At 44.7% G+C, this 14,658-nt stretch overlaps 1 protein-coding gene across 1 annotated transcript in view; it reads right to left on the bottom strand.

Annotated features, from left to right (window-relative positions):
* Positions 1 to 14,061, bottom strand: part of LANCL3 (LanC like family member 3) — a 37,793-nt gene extending 23,732 nt beyond the window's left edge. The window contains exon 1 of the mRNA XM_050332477.1: positions 13,494 to 14,061. Coding sequence (XP_050188434.1) covers positions 13,494 to 14,039 — 546 coding nt within the window. The 5' untranslated portion in view covers positions 14,040 to 14,061. The remainder of the gene's footprint in view (positions 1 to 13,493) is intronic.
* Between the last annotated feature and the right edge of the window lie 597 nt (positions 14,062 to 14,658).

The raw sequence follows: 14,658 nt of genomic DNA, 5'->3' as shown, positions 1-14,658 counted from the left end.
AAAAGAGAGCACTTTAAATCTGTACCAGAGCTCCGTGGATGGTGAGTGGTGTAGCATAAACCAGGTGCCTTGGACTTTTAGGCACATTCAACCTTCACCACCAGAACAGGAAAGGTCTGACTACAAAAATTCCATGTCTTGGCATCTGGAGTGAGTTTTAGGAGATGGAAGGGCCTGAAGAATCACAGAGAGTGAGTCCATAGTATCTTTGTTGGGTGGTACAGCTGTGTAGGCAATCCAAAACTTTACTGACCTTCTGGATGCCCTTCTGTGTTAATTTCTACGGGTACTGGTTAAGCCTTCTCATTTATATTAGCTGTTCACTCCCAAGGGGAATAAATGCAAAGGAATGTAATGATAATTTACATTAAAGGAAGTGCAGAACACTGATGTGCTCTCATGTTACACCCAGGTGTACAAGCAGTGCTGCAGCACACGTGCAGACTAATCCAACACTCACGTGAACTGGGCACATGAGAAACTCAGGCCCTGTCATGTCCAGATTACTTGAGTCTCAGTTTCTTCCTAGCACACAGGATAAGTATTACAGATATTTCTCCCCAGATACATGTGCTTGCACTGCTAAAAATAAACCTTGTTTTAGCTCATTTTTTAATCTCCTGAGCTGTTTTCATACTTTTCCTCTGCCTGTGCACGGGATTTGGCACTTGCCTCAGTTTAAAAGCCAAAGCAATTCTTATCCAGAGAGCTGCCTCTTCTGGATCATTAATGAAGATAATAAATAAGGCTGGTTGCTACATCAGTCCCTTATTAGTAGTTATGATTAGCTTTGCTTTTTGGTCTTTCAGCCAATTCCAAATCCACAACTGTCCTCACCCAAGCCAGCATGAATTAAGTTTTCAAAGAAGATTATCTTTGACACTGTATCAAAAGCCCTATTCAAATGTAAACAAGGTATTGGCTACTGCTCTTTCATCAGCCACTAATTTTATAATTCTGTTATTTACATCAAGTAATCTTGCTTGTCTTGAAAGACTTCTTTATTCTAAGCCATGCTACTTTATATGCAGTCCTACTATGCAGATATTTGAGACATTGTGACACACAGAGGTATGTCTAAATATTTGTGACTGAGGAACAACGTGGCTACCTGTGAAATTAGTTAAATTAGGTAAACACTGCAATGTTAGCAGCATTCACAGGCTAAGAAAGGCATAAATTAGTCACTTTAAAGTAGCACCAGCAGTGCCTCCAAGCAAAGGGAATTCTAGAGAACTCCATGCTGGCATCATGCCACTTGTACTTTGTGTGATGATCTGCAATTTGTGCCGTGCCAATAAGCTACTGAATAGAAATATCAACTTAAGCTACAGGAAGAATGCTGACAACATAATGCAGGAAAACCAGATGAAGGTGATCAAGTCCTCTGAGTCATCTGAATTTTACCCTATCCTTAGACTGTGGTAGCAGCCTGATGTAGTAAAAATCCTGATGTTCTGTATGTGGCTCCCAGATACTCCAAGGCACATCGACAAGACAGTTCTGATGCAAAAGACAGTAACAAAAGAGTTTCCAGTGGCACACAGGGCCATTAGCATTGCTTGGAAATATGCCCACAACTCCAAATACAATTCAAATCATATTTCAAATACAGACAGTCTCTTATAATTCAGTACTGCCACATTTCAAGGGCAGAATAAGAGTCATGAGATTAATTTGAGGAAGCATGGAATACTGTGCTCTTTAAAATGTAGCTTACTTGGTAAGTAATGGGATCACCATCTGTACTTTTCTCCTGGTTAAAAAATTGCCTTTTGGTACCATAATAAAATCAGGAAAATTTCATCAATCTTCCCTTTGTGCTACTTATGCTCAGTTATGACTGTGTGTAAACCAAGCAGACTTTAGGAAAAAGAGACTGCTGTGTCAGAAGGCACAGTTCAGATTACTCTGAGGGTTCAAACCTCACACAGCAAGGAAGAAGAGTAGTAAGAGTCATGAGACAAATCACACCACTGCCACCAGTAACAAATATTCACAGCACTTGGCCATTACCTTGCATGTCATTAACTAACAGGGACTACTGTAACCTCATGTTACAGAGGACACCGTGTTGTTGGTGCCCTGGGAGCACTCAAAGCCCTGCTTCTCTTTTGCTGCATTTGTCATTTTACATGACTATTCTTTCCAGCCCCATGGGAAGAACTGTGTAAACTGAGACAGAAGAGCCCCAGCCAGCTATTCCTGGACCTATGGATCATATAATGGGTTTTCCAAGTCAAGCTTGCCAAGTCAAACTACTTGTATTTTAAACTCTTTGCCAGATGCCTTTTCTACCTATCGTGTGTGACTAATATTCCAATGCCCTTGGAGTAAAGCAGCTTCACTTCAAGGGCCCAGAAGGACATGGAACTCCTCTGATGTCTGTCTTGCAAAATCTGAAAGAAACCCACAAAAATAATAATTGGAAAGAACTTCCTACATAGCCCTGGCACTTGAGGGGTGTCCTGGCCATCTGCAGACACCAGGAAGAATGTTTCATCACCCCTGGCCCGTAACTCAGCTTTCAGAAAAAGGGTTTGCCTCCTTCCCCTGATGCATCCTTGGCTCCTCATACAGGCTGTGGGACAGGGAATTCTCTTCCTCCACTGGCAAACAGCAACCTGAGGTTGTTTGATTAATATGGATGGTGAAGGAATAATGTTCCCACAGCACAGGGGGATAGGCACTTTTAGGGTATTGTCTCCCTTTAAAGGTGGGGCATGGTCTACCTCTTAGAGACATTTTCACTAATAGATGTTCAGTGCTACAGGGCTGCAAGGCACTGAGAAGCCTTCGAGCTGCAGCGTGCATTAAAACAGCTTTGTTTTTGTTGAAAAAAATTAAAAAAAAAAAAAAAAGATCTTCACACTAAAGCTCTTCAGATCCACAACCTTCCCAATTACCTGACAGAGCCAGGAACAATTTTGTCAACCCCAATATTTAGCTATAAGAGAAGACTCTGCCCTTCCTTTCATACAGCAAAGACTGACAAGGAGGATGCAGCTGGAGTCCAAGGCTCTGTGGCAGAATGTGGTGTTGAAAGGGTCCTTCTGACCCTTCTGGACTTCTGGCTCTTCCCTGCTTCCAACTGCAAGGGAAAAAAAACTGCAATCCTTTGCCCATCCAAGGTGTTAGGGGGAATCAGAGGAGATGGGATGGCATTGAGAGCCTGCTTTTGGGGAAAAGGGGCAAATGGAGCAGGAATGACTGTGTGCTTTCTGGGTACTAACTCAAGGATTGCTCAGCCTGGAGAAGAGAAGGCTCTGGGGAGATTTCATCAATGTGTATAAACACCTGACAGGAGGGAGCAGAGAAAGAGCCAGGCTCTTCTTAGCAGTGCCCAGTGACAGAATATTGTACTTAAGTATATAAAGAAAGATTTCTTACTGTGAAGGATGCCAAACACAGTTGCCTAAAGAAGGTGGAGATATTAAAAAACAAATGGACACAACCCTGGGTAACCTGCTTTTGTGGACCCTGCTCTGAGCAGGGAGTGGACCAGAACACCTGCAGAGGTGCCTTCCAGCCTCAGCCATGCTTCGACTCTACAACTGAGCCAAACCCAAATCTGAGTACTACACTGTTCAGATGAATCGTGTGGATTCAACTCTAAGTTTGACTCAGCTTACCTGTGTTACTTTTTTGAAAATTTACCTCACAATATTTGTTTTACCAAAATAAACTATGCCACAGTGGTTAGAGAATAAAATCAGAATAGGACCAGTGCCTTCATATTACATACAGCTCTGTCTACATTTTGTCTTCTGGATGTGTAGCAGTTATCTGAGCATTATTTCCAGGTATTTTTGCTGGCATAATAAAAGGCATGTATGGATGAAAACAGCAGCCTGGCATAAGAACGCTCATGATTGATTCAGCTCTGCAAGACCAGAACAAACAAATCAATATTTATTTAAAGAGCCTGAATAAGTTTATTTTGCTGTTCTACTGCTAAGAATTTTGCCCAAGTTCGTATTTGACCAACTTAGGTCTGATCAAATTTGAACAGCTACATGTGGAATGTGTACCTTGCGGTCCATTGCTATTATAACTGTAATTTTGACTGCTTAATCACTGGCTTAGCCTTAGAAAACTGAAACAAGCATAGCATTAGCCACTTCACAGATGGCAAGAAGAAGAGACAACACTGAGCTTTACCTTTATATTAGCAACAAAAGTAAATCACAAGAACAGACTCAGTTTAACTTCCAGACACTTCTTCAGATTTCAGTTACTCCTTGATTTCTAATGTGGACAACACAATTGACTTAATACAGCCCTCTCAAATATATTGCTCCAACTATACTTCCACAAAAGAACTCTATCACTTCACAGACATCCCCTGGATATGTAATGGCACACCTTGTGTTACAAGGTAGAATAACATATTCCCAGTTTTATTCAGGGAACAAAGGAAAGGAGGTTCTCTAGCTGGCATTAATGACACAAAGCCCCTTCAGCTCTGAAGCTCTGAAGAAGCTTCTCATCTTGCATATATCACAGCACAGCTTCTGTGGTTCCATGATTCTCTGCCTCCACACAACCCCTACCTTCCTCACTTGTTCAGAGACTTTTCCTAATGAACACCTGTCCATGTAGCAGCACCCCATTAAAAGACTGCTGGATAATAGCAAGTCATGAGCTGGATGTGAGTCAGTGCCACGCTGGTGTGAGATGCAAACACCTTACTGAGCTGCATATATGGAAACGAGACCTGGAAGAAACACAGTTATCTCTTTGCTAAATCAGAAAGGCCTTTGCCACAAGCAGGTGTCCAACTGCTGGCACTCTTCAGGAAAGGCTCGAGGGAGACTGGCAGAGTGCAGTGGGAATGACCAGGCATGTAGAAAAGATGACACACATGGGAAGACTGTAGGGATTAGGATTATTTTTAGAAATGAAGATTAAGGATAAAAATTATAACAGTCTCTCTCTTCTGTAAAGAGGAACAGAATTTCCCGCTATTTCTCAACGGGGAGGACAAGGAATATCAGGCTTAAATTACAGCAAAATTCAGATTAGTCATGAGGCCAGACTTTTAACAAGGAAGCTAAAAGAAACCCCTGTATCAGACAGCCAAGGCAGCCTGCAGATCCCCATCACTGACTCCAGGGTGTGAAGAGCAGGTTAGAGAGGGTCTGCCAGGAATGACACAGGTGCACCTTCCTGTGGGTTAGATGGCAGCCTGACTTTCCTCTCAAGGGCCCTATCAGCTCTTTGACTCTGGTAGGGATATTTTTTTGGTTGTCAGCCCTGAGCAGAGAAACTGCAGGACAACACCGGTATGGAACATGCAATACCACCACCTTCCAATTCTGCACTGACCAACCAGCACAGAGCTGCTTTGTCCTGTGCTGCTTCTAGCCCCAGGCCCACACACTTTTAAGAGCAGCTTTAATTTCCTTGACACTGAAATCTAAATAGGACCACCACATCCCCAATTTATAACCCTCAATTGATGCTAACATTGTACTAACAAGGGAATGGAAGTATCCTGTGAAGGAAAAGATTAAACACACAAAGTAACTAAATTACTTGGACAGATAGAAGGTGTATTTATCTGCCACATGTTTTTCTCCCAGATCATTCAGTGTTATCAGATACCCATTCCAACTCACTCATGATTCACTGTTCTTCAACAAGATATGTTAAGCCATTAAAATGAAGAATTCAGGAATGCCAATCTCCTGCAAAAATAGATTTATGGTTCTGCTCTCAGACATCAAAATATACTGAGCTGAGAAACACCAAATGACTCAGACACAGCTTGGACTGCTATTCAGATGCTTTTTGATCATGTTTGCCTAAAATGAAAAAGTATTTCAATTATTTTGCCTTGGTACTCCAGCTCACTAACGATCACTTCAAAATAATCCTACAACATAGATAAGAAATACTTGTTTTAGACAGGGTGTTGTCATTGAGCTTCTTGTAATGGAGTGGACAGAAGGTTATGCAACATCACTCGGTGCTTAATCTCGTGCTTGTCAGTGGTCAAAGGACTCACTGCATGACAGACACAGACAGAGAGGCATTTTGACAGATTGCCTTATCAAAAATGGTGACCTGATTGCATATATTGAATTCAGATTTTTTTTTTTTTTTAAAGGGGGGGAATAGAGAAGTTGGGTGACAGCAGGACCATGGGACTTACCCATTCTGATCCTCTCCATAGAGCTCCACTACTGCTCGGAGGTGAGGCAGAAGACAGAGGTTTACTGGCTGAGTAACCTTCTCTGCAGTCTTTACACAGCCCATCTGTGGGGTGGCAGGTTGATTTTAGGACTGTCCAGCTGAATTAACTGAGAAGTTGGGCCTATTGATTTAACGGAGGAGAGACAAAAGAAGAGGACAGATTCTATATTTGGGCCCTGCTGGTTTTGGTCCGTTGCTGTGCCACATATTTATGTACAATTCTAATGCTCTAACAAGGTGTATTAAATGACTACAGAGGAACTTAAGGCTTACTTTTATCCCTCCATTTCAGTGCTGTAAAATGCTGAGGATGTTATGCTTTTAATTGGTAATTGTTTTTAGCCTTGTGTTCTTTTCTAACTCCCAAGAGCAACTCGGTCTTTCACATTCCTGCTTATTCAATCTGGTACATAAGTAAGGTTTACTAACAGAATTACTGCTTAGGTTACATACTGATTTATAGTGTTATATGCACGTAATAGGGAAATGTCAGCATCAGAAATATGGAAACATTCATGAAAACGCCCATATTTGCTTCCAGACATCCGTAGTTATCTGTTATTCAGTAGAGAAAGAAAATATGGAATTTAAGACATAATGTTGTGCTCTGAATTTTTAAGCACTGAATGTGATGGCAGCTATCTTTGTAAGTGCAGGAGCCTTTGCAAAGAGAATATTGTAACAGAAGAGTGACAAACAAAAAGCAAGCAAACAAAAACAGTAATTTTCCTCAACTAAATGTAGTTTACTGCTCTGCCTGTCCTCTTCTCCCTGTCTTTACCCTTCTTTTTGAACTTTTACCTTATTCTAAATTGAGTACATTAGCCATCAGATCTGTCTGTCAAAGAGCATGGCTTTAGTTTTAAATCTCCTCTGCTCCAGGGTCTACATTATTTCTTGACTTTCTCCTCTCATCTTTGAATTCTGCAAACCCCTCTGCAGCTTTCCATTTTTTTTATATTTTTGCCAGCAACTAATTCTTTTGCTTCTTTTAATTTTTTGTTTTTAATTAGCTCTTTCTTTTTCCTCTCTGTTCCATCCCTGTCAAATGTCTTTTTTCCTCATGCCTGCCTGTGCCTCTGCCTCCACACATTCCACCACACATGCATGTTTGACACACACACTATTTCCTTCTGCTATGTCATCCAGTGTGAGCTAACAGTTAACGGTGGATTTTGGTCCTTTATAAGAACCATGACAAAAAATCATGAGGGAAACCATCAATGTCAAGTATCTGTAGAAACACAGTATTGCAATAAAGTTCTTTGACGGATGCATAAATAAAATATGACATTAAAGAAAAAAAAATCTGAAACCCTAAGGCAATGGATTTAAGGAACTTTCTGCACTGTGCCACCAAAGTGACCCCAAGTAAGCAAGGATGTGAAGAACAGTAGCTTCCACCCCAGCCCTGCACCTCACTGCTGGAGAGACCTCCTGCTTCTCTGCTTCAAACAACCTGATATCTCCAGATGCTTCCAGAGATTCAGTCACCAGATACACTCCACAGGTCCAAAACACTGCTCAGCAACTTTTGCACAAACATGCCCTCATTCCGATCCCCGTGTTTTGTGTTTTGTTCTGCAGATCTCACCTTCAAGCCTCTCTGCTCCGCAGAGGACAAGACACTGCCTCCAACACCTCTGCTTCTAGCAGAGTGATGAGCGGCACCGACAAACTCCAAAGGGTGACCTCAAAATTCTCCACGGGGATGATGAGGAAGATGACTGAACTGACTAAGTTTAGGAGTTAAATTCCGGCATATGAAATTTAAAGGAGTCAGAAGAAGGGTGGGAAAGTAGAGATGCCTCTGCATAAACATATTTACCTTTTTTGCTAAAAGCTGTTATTATAACATCCGTATTGGGCTGCTTTTTCAGCTAAAGGATGCTGCTGCACAGGCAAATTTTCTTCCAACAGCACAAAGCCACAGAGATACGGCACTGCTTTCGTACAAAACTGTCTTTTTAATACCCCTCCTCAGCTATAAGTGGTTGAAATCCGTATTTCTGCAACTGAATATGTAAAGGATGTAGCTAAACTCGTGTAAATCAAACCTCCAATTCCAGAAGGATCCGGTCTGTATTACAGTGCTTTTTTACTGGCTGGTAAACAACGCACTTGAAATTCAACATTTTCAACCTCAGATTTTCTACTTTGACTCTACAACTGGACATTCAGTGTCTGCTGTGTGGAACTGAATCCAGGCAGCCCTTATCAACATGTTGCCATCTCTGAATTTGAAGGCTGTTAAAACGAAAACGATTCATGTTGCCTTGCTGAAGAGAAACAGAGAAATTCTGAAAGGTAGATCCAAATTGTTTCAGAATGACTTCTTAAAAAAGAAAAATATCCAAATGCAAATAACTAGCTTTGTTTCCCTGTTTACTTTAGAAAACTCCAATACTGAACTCCAGGTTTAAAATCACCAATTTAAGCAAATTAATGCAAAATCTAGCCCCTCTGTGGAAACCATGGCTAGGAGACTGTATGTTCAAGAGGCAGGCCAGGATCAAAAGCTTCTTATCTTTACTGTTAACTCATTTTAATCCTCTGGCAAAAAAAAAGACATCATGGCTGTGTAGTGGCCTGTGTAAAATGAAATAATGAAATCAGCACAGCTCCAGCTAGCACCATGATGTTTGACATTTCAAACACCACAACGCTTCAGATAAACTGGCAAATTCTTCCACAGAGAGAAAGGACTTCAATGGCCGCAGAGGAGAAATGAAATCTCACCTCAAAGGACAATCCTTCCCTTTTAGGTGCAGGTGGAGATTAAAAGCCTGACATGGGGATTCTGTCCTACAGCACTTGCAGATCCACCCATTCTGTGGGTGCTTAGCAGATCTCCCTTGCTAAGATCAGTCCACTGAGTGTCTTTCATAAATACTGTGTTCAGCATTAATACATTTCCTTTAAAGAGCTGCAAATGAACATGTTCTAGGCAGGATTCAGGAAGCTCTTTCCTCTCATACTTTCCATTTTTTTTTCCTAAGAGATTGTAAAACAAAAAAGAAAGTGGAGCAAAGTAACCTACAATAGTCTTTAAAAACTAGCTGACTATCTGGAGGGAAAACTCTAAGGAACAAGTTACATCATCTAGAATTGTCTAAGGGGCTGAAAGAAAATAATTTTCATTCATTTATATCTTCTCTCACAGAGTATTATGAAATACACACTGGCTGGGCCTCTCAGGTCCCACACACTGTACATCCATCTGTTCTAGTGCCTTTTAAAGCCAGTCCTGCCTGACACATCCCTTGGTCTGGCACCCAGATACCAGACTGCACAGCAGTGCTATTTCTGTTTTCCATGTACCAGGTGAAGTAGGCTCAGCTTGATTTGCAACCTTGTGAGGTCCAAAAGAGGCTCTGGTTATCCACAGCAGCAAGGGTAAGTATGGTTTTTAGAAGGTCCTGTTAGAAAGATCGTTGCCCTTTCAGGACATGCCCTGACAGAATAACATCAGGCTTGTGTCCACCCTGTGACAGGACAACACCCTTGGAAACACACACTAAATTGTGACATTGCATTTTATGGAGAAGGAAACAGAGATGCCCCTCTGGCACAGAGACAGAAAGCTTAACCACATCATGGCATGGAAGAGCTTAAAGTCTCTGCTGGAGATTCTCAAGACTCAGCCCAGTGTTCTCAGCCCCTGAGGGAACAGGTTTGGCCACATTGGTGGCACAGTGTGCTGGTTCAGCTTGTCACCACTGCAACTGCAGGTAGGGGTCTCTTACAGTGCCCCAGTGTCTTTCAAAACCATGGTCTCCAATGAAACCACAGCACCAGGCAGCCACTCAAAATGCTGCCCTGTCTCCCACAGGGCACACTGCAATCCATTGATGTCTTTGCTGCTGCAGCCCCGAGCCAGTGGAAGTCAGTCAAGCCCATCCATACAGGCAGTTATTAAAAGATAACCCAAGCTGTACTAAAAGGCAGTAATATCTTGGCAGATGGTAATGCAAGAAGCCACTTGAACTTCTGTACCTTTCCCTCTGTCATCTGACAGTTACATCGCCAGAAGGAAGCGCAACTACCGAGGCACACCATGCTCCATCAGCCACGAAATGGGACAGAAACATCCCTGAGAAAAACCAAGGATAAAATACCATTTGAATAGAGGGATGGGAACATCATTTTGATGATGTCTTACTACAGTTTGCACAAGTAAATAGAGACTGGGTGAAGAGAATTAAAAGCCGGACTGACAGATTTCCCCAAGAACACACAATGAACCAGCAGTACGAGCATCAGGAGAAGGCATAGCTACAGAAGACAGAACAGAAACTAAATTTTCCCTGAGTGGTGAAAACACAGCAGGTAAGGACAGGTAAAGTGCATGCACCTTATACAAAGGACATATTTTTCCTGCCAAAAGAGTATTTTACCCATCTCTGCCTGGGAAGCACTGACTGCAACACAATGGAAATTAAAAAAAGGCATGAATACAAACATCTTTGCTAATGCACAGTGCATCATGAAAGTCAAATCCTGTTAAGCCTTGACTGTTGAAGTAATCCTTACTCATGCAAAAAATCCCAATTAATTCATCAGGGGAAAATGCTGTATTAGCCTGAAAATCTGAAAACCAGCTGAATGTAAATCCCTTCTTCACATGAGGCCAGTGTTATCCAACTGACTGGATCCTTCAGGACAGTCCATTTACTTCGTGAAGAACATGTTAAAGACACCAACACTCTTTAGCAAGCAACTGAAGCATCAGGGCACAGCGGCTGAGCTAAACTGGTGTTTACTGAAATAAAGCCCTCTCATTCCTTCCCTGCTTGGAATAAACAGAAACAAAACCCACAACATAAACTGTAAAATTCGCTCCCAAGTCTTTCTTCAAGGGCAAGCGATTCCTTGTATATAGGTCACCACTTGACTTCTTCAGAGGGAAAAAAACCCCAACCATACAGACAGCAGCGGTTGTATTTCAGAGTAAGGAATGGATTTCTTTTCGTGCTGGAAATGTTTGCACAGTGTCCTCAAAAAAAAAAAAAACCCAACAACCAAAAAAAACAACAACCAAAAAAAAACCCAACGTGGGAAACAAGAAAACATGCTGCAATGAGCCATGTGAGACTGTGCACAATCAAATTACAGGAGGTAGCATTTTCCAGCGGTTCGAATCACAAGACATTGCTTCTATTTTGGGATGTACCTGGCTTACCGTTTGACCTTGGGTAATAAATGACATGCACTCTCTCTGGGCATCCCTGCCTTCATTTGTGAAAAGGTACACAGTCTGATCTGGCAACGTACTAACTAAAATAATTCTGTATTAGGATGGGAACATTTATTCAAAGGACACAAATTTTGCTCAAGTACGAGTACACAGAGACTAGAAATCACTGTAGTTTTCCTCATTAAGGAGCAAAATTAAAAGTTTTAATTTTTGTTAAAATTTAAAAATTAAGTTGGTTTTATTAATACTTAATTTATTCCTTGCACTATACATTTAAAATTACAAGGTATTGACAAAACAAATAATACTATAGGAGGACATAGCTTACTGACAAAAACATCAGCAAGGAGAGACACAGAATATATGTTTTATTGGCAAAATAACTCCCCCTGACTGCAGTTAACCCACCTGCTAAATACATTCCACAATAAGTGCACACCTTTGCCTGTCTGTGGGGATGTTTAACTCTTTACAGCTGCGTTAAGCACAATTTTTCACCCAGCAAGCACACAGAGAAGAGAGTTTTCCCCTTCCTCACACTGCCTGTAAGAGGTAATTGCACCTACTCTCCAAATTCTTCAGCAATTGTTCTCAAGGATGTAAGACAAACAGGTAAAAGAATTAAATGAAGCAGTAGAGTGCAGTGTGCCACCTCAGTCAGCTAGTATGTCACCATACCATCATGAGCACTGATATGGGCACTATACACACTCCTCTAATTCAGATTGAACTAACAGGGGTGGCTTATTTCTCAATGAGAAACCATCCCCTCAGGCTGCCACTGCTGCATATACGATTGTGATGTGTCTTCAAAACTTTCCTCTTACAGAAAACACTGTCAGACTGAAAAGTTTGGTGATGTTATGGTTACAAATAACATAACCACGTTTATGGTTGTGATTGTCAGACAATGCCATACAAAGAAACAGCACATCTCTTTATGTATGCTACTTCAAATGCCTAGTGCTGTAAGAATTCTTGTTCAAGGCAATCAAAGCATTTAACTGACTTAACATTCTTCGTGTCTTTTCTGGATACCTTTGAGCCTCCTGAGACCTCCAGTAAGTGAATTTCCTCGGACTGCAATTGCAGTGACTGGTATTGGATGGGGCAGGGCCACTTGTTTTTACATCATTTATTTACCTGTAAATAAATGTTGCTTCCTCTCCTGGGAGGAAAGAAAGCCAGAAGCATATGAACTTGCAAATCAGTGATTAACAGAGGAAACACAGATTAGACCCGACAAGAGGACAGGAAAAAAAATCTACCAACTGCCTGCTCAGATACCACACTGACGTCCTAGTAACAAACACCACAGCAAACAGAATCGGTTGCAATAATTACTGTGCCCTAGTCAGTGGAAGCCCGGAATTGTCAGCACTGACAATGACAATATCCTGGGGTAAAGTCCCGACTACTGAAACCAATAGCATGTTGAACCATAACCACATCTTGTGCTTCCAGCTAAAAGAACGGCTCTCGTTCATGAAAAGCACCAAAATACAAGCACAGATTTCCAGAAGTCTGTATGCTGGGGTTAGCAAAACCAAGCGCCTCTGAAAATCGGGTTCCTTGCTTGCAAATTACAGCACAGCACACCTTAGTACTGTATACCCAGCACTCCTCCTTTTCTTACCCGCTTCATCTTCCGGAAATACTCTTGAAAGCCCAGGGTGGCTCCTGCCAAGTAATTCACCACCTGGCAACCAACAGCTGATGCTCTTGGCGTGCCCCGGGATGCAGCGCTCCGCTCCAGAGCCCGGAGGCGCGACCCCATCCCGCTCGTCCCGTGCACTCCGCTCCGCTCCCTCCAGCCAAAGACACATATTTTAATTTCGGCAAGGAGCAGCTGCTAGAGGAAGCCCTCTCCTCCCGGGGGAGCGGCCCTTCAAAGTACAAGCTGACAAAGACGCCTTTTCTTTTTTTTCCCTTCTTATTTTGTAGAGACCCGCGGCCCCGCTTCATCCCCCTCCACCGCCAGCCAGAACCGAGGGCACTGTCCCGCCTCGGCAGCAAAGCGGGAAGCTGCTCCGAGGGACCCCCGCCAGCTCCCCGACGGGCCGCCCGGGGATGCCCCGCCGCCCCCAGCCCCCCTCACCTCCATGCCCAGCCGCTGCTTCAGCACCAGGGCGGCGCACAGGTACCCGGCGCGGCCCACGAAGAGCTCGTCGGAGCCGCACTCGAGGAAGGAGAGCGGCGCGCAGACCTCGCTCAGCTCCCTGAACTTGCCCAGCGGACGGGCGAACTCGGGCAGCCCCAGGGCTCGGTAGACCAGCGCTGCCACCGCGTACACCCCGGCGCCGCCCAGCAGGAACGCGGCGCGGGTGTCGGCGTCGGCCTCGCCGCATCCCTCCTGGTACCGCAGGCAGGCGTCCACGACGCGGCGGGCGGCCCGCAGGTACGAGTCCCTCGACGGGGCGAACAGCGGGCACTGCGCGACGTGGTACAGCATGTAGGCCACGCCGGCCACGCCGCCGTACAGCCCGCCCGGGCACCCGCGGGGGCCGCCCAGGGGCGGCAGCTCCCGCAGGATGCGCTCGATGGTGGCCGTCACCAGCGGCACCGCCGCCTCCCTGTCCGGCGCCGCCGCGGGGCTGCCCGGGTAGTCATCGAAGCGGTTGGCGAAGCAGCGCTGGCTCTCCATCGCCCGCCGGCGCCGCGCTCTGCGCAGCGGGGGAGAGGCGGGCGGGGGCTGCCGCCGAGGGGGCGGAGGGATGCGCGGGGAAGGCGGGAGAGAGAGGCGGGAAAGGGGCGAGGATGCCGGGCGGGATGCGCGGCACTGCTGAGGTGGGGGTGGGTGACGCCGGGCGGGAGCCCCGGCGGTGCCAGGGACGGGGCTGGCACAGGCGGACGGTGCCTCCCCAGCGCCCCTCGCCCGCCGCCGCCCCACCTGCGCCCGGCGAGCGCTTCCTCGGAACGTCTCCCGGGATGGATGTGGCTGACCCGGATCTCCGGACCGCCGGCTCTGGCGTCCGGATCTTCCTTCACAAATGGAAGCCTTCGCTGCACCTTTGCCCGACCCGTCTGTGCATCCCCGGGGAAAAAGGGGTTAATTGGGTTTTTCACTCTCCCCCGTCCCGCTGCTGCCAGTGGTGCTACCATTTGGCTCAGAAATGAGTTCTGCGTCTGCAGGGGTGATCCAGGGGCAAGGAAGGGTGGCCGGACAGCTGCTGAGTTATTCCTGGCTGTGGAACGGCCCCTCGGGGGCTTCTGCAGCCAAAGCTGAAGGATGTAGCCAAACCCAAATGAGGGCAGCCCGAGGC

Source organism: Myiozetetes cayanensis, unplaced genomic scaffold, assembly GCF_022539395.1.
Source record: "Myiozetetes cayanensis isolate MyiCay16 unplaced genomic scaffold, myiCay2020 scf5-8, whole genome shotgun sequence".
Classification (NCBI taxonomy): Eukaryota; Metazoa; Chordata; class Aves; order Passeriformes; family Tyrannidae; genus Myiozetetes; species Myiozetetes cayanensis.
The sequence above is the reverse complement of the archived record's forward strand: the minus strand, read 5'-3'. Positions and strand labels throughout refer to the sequence as shown.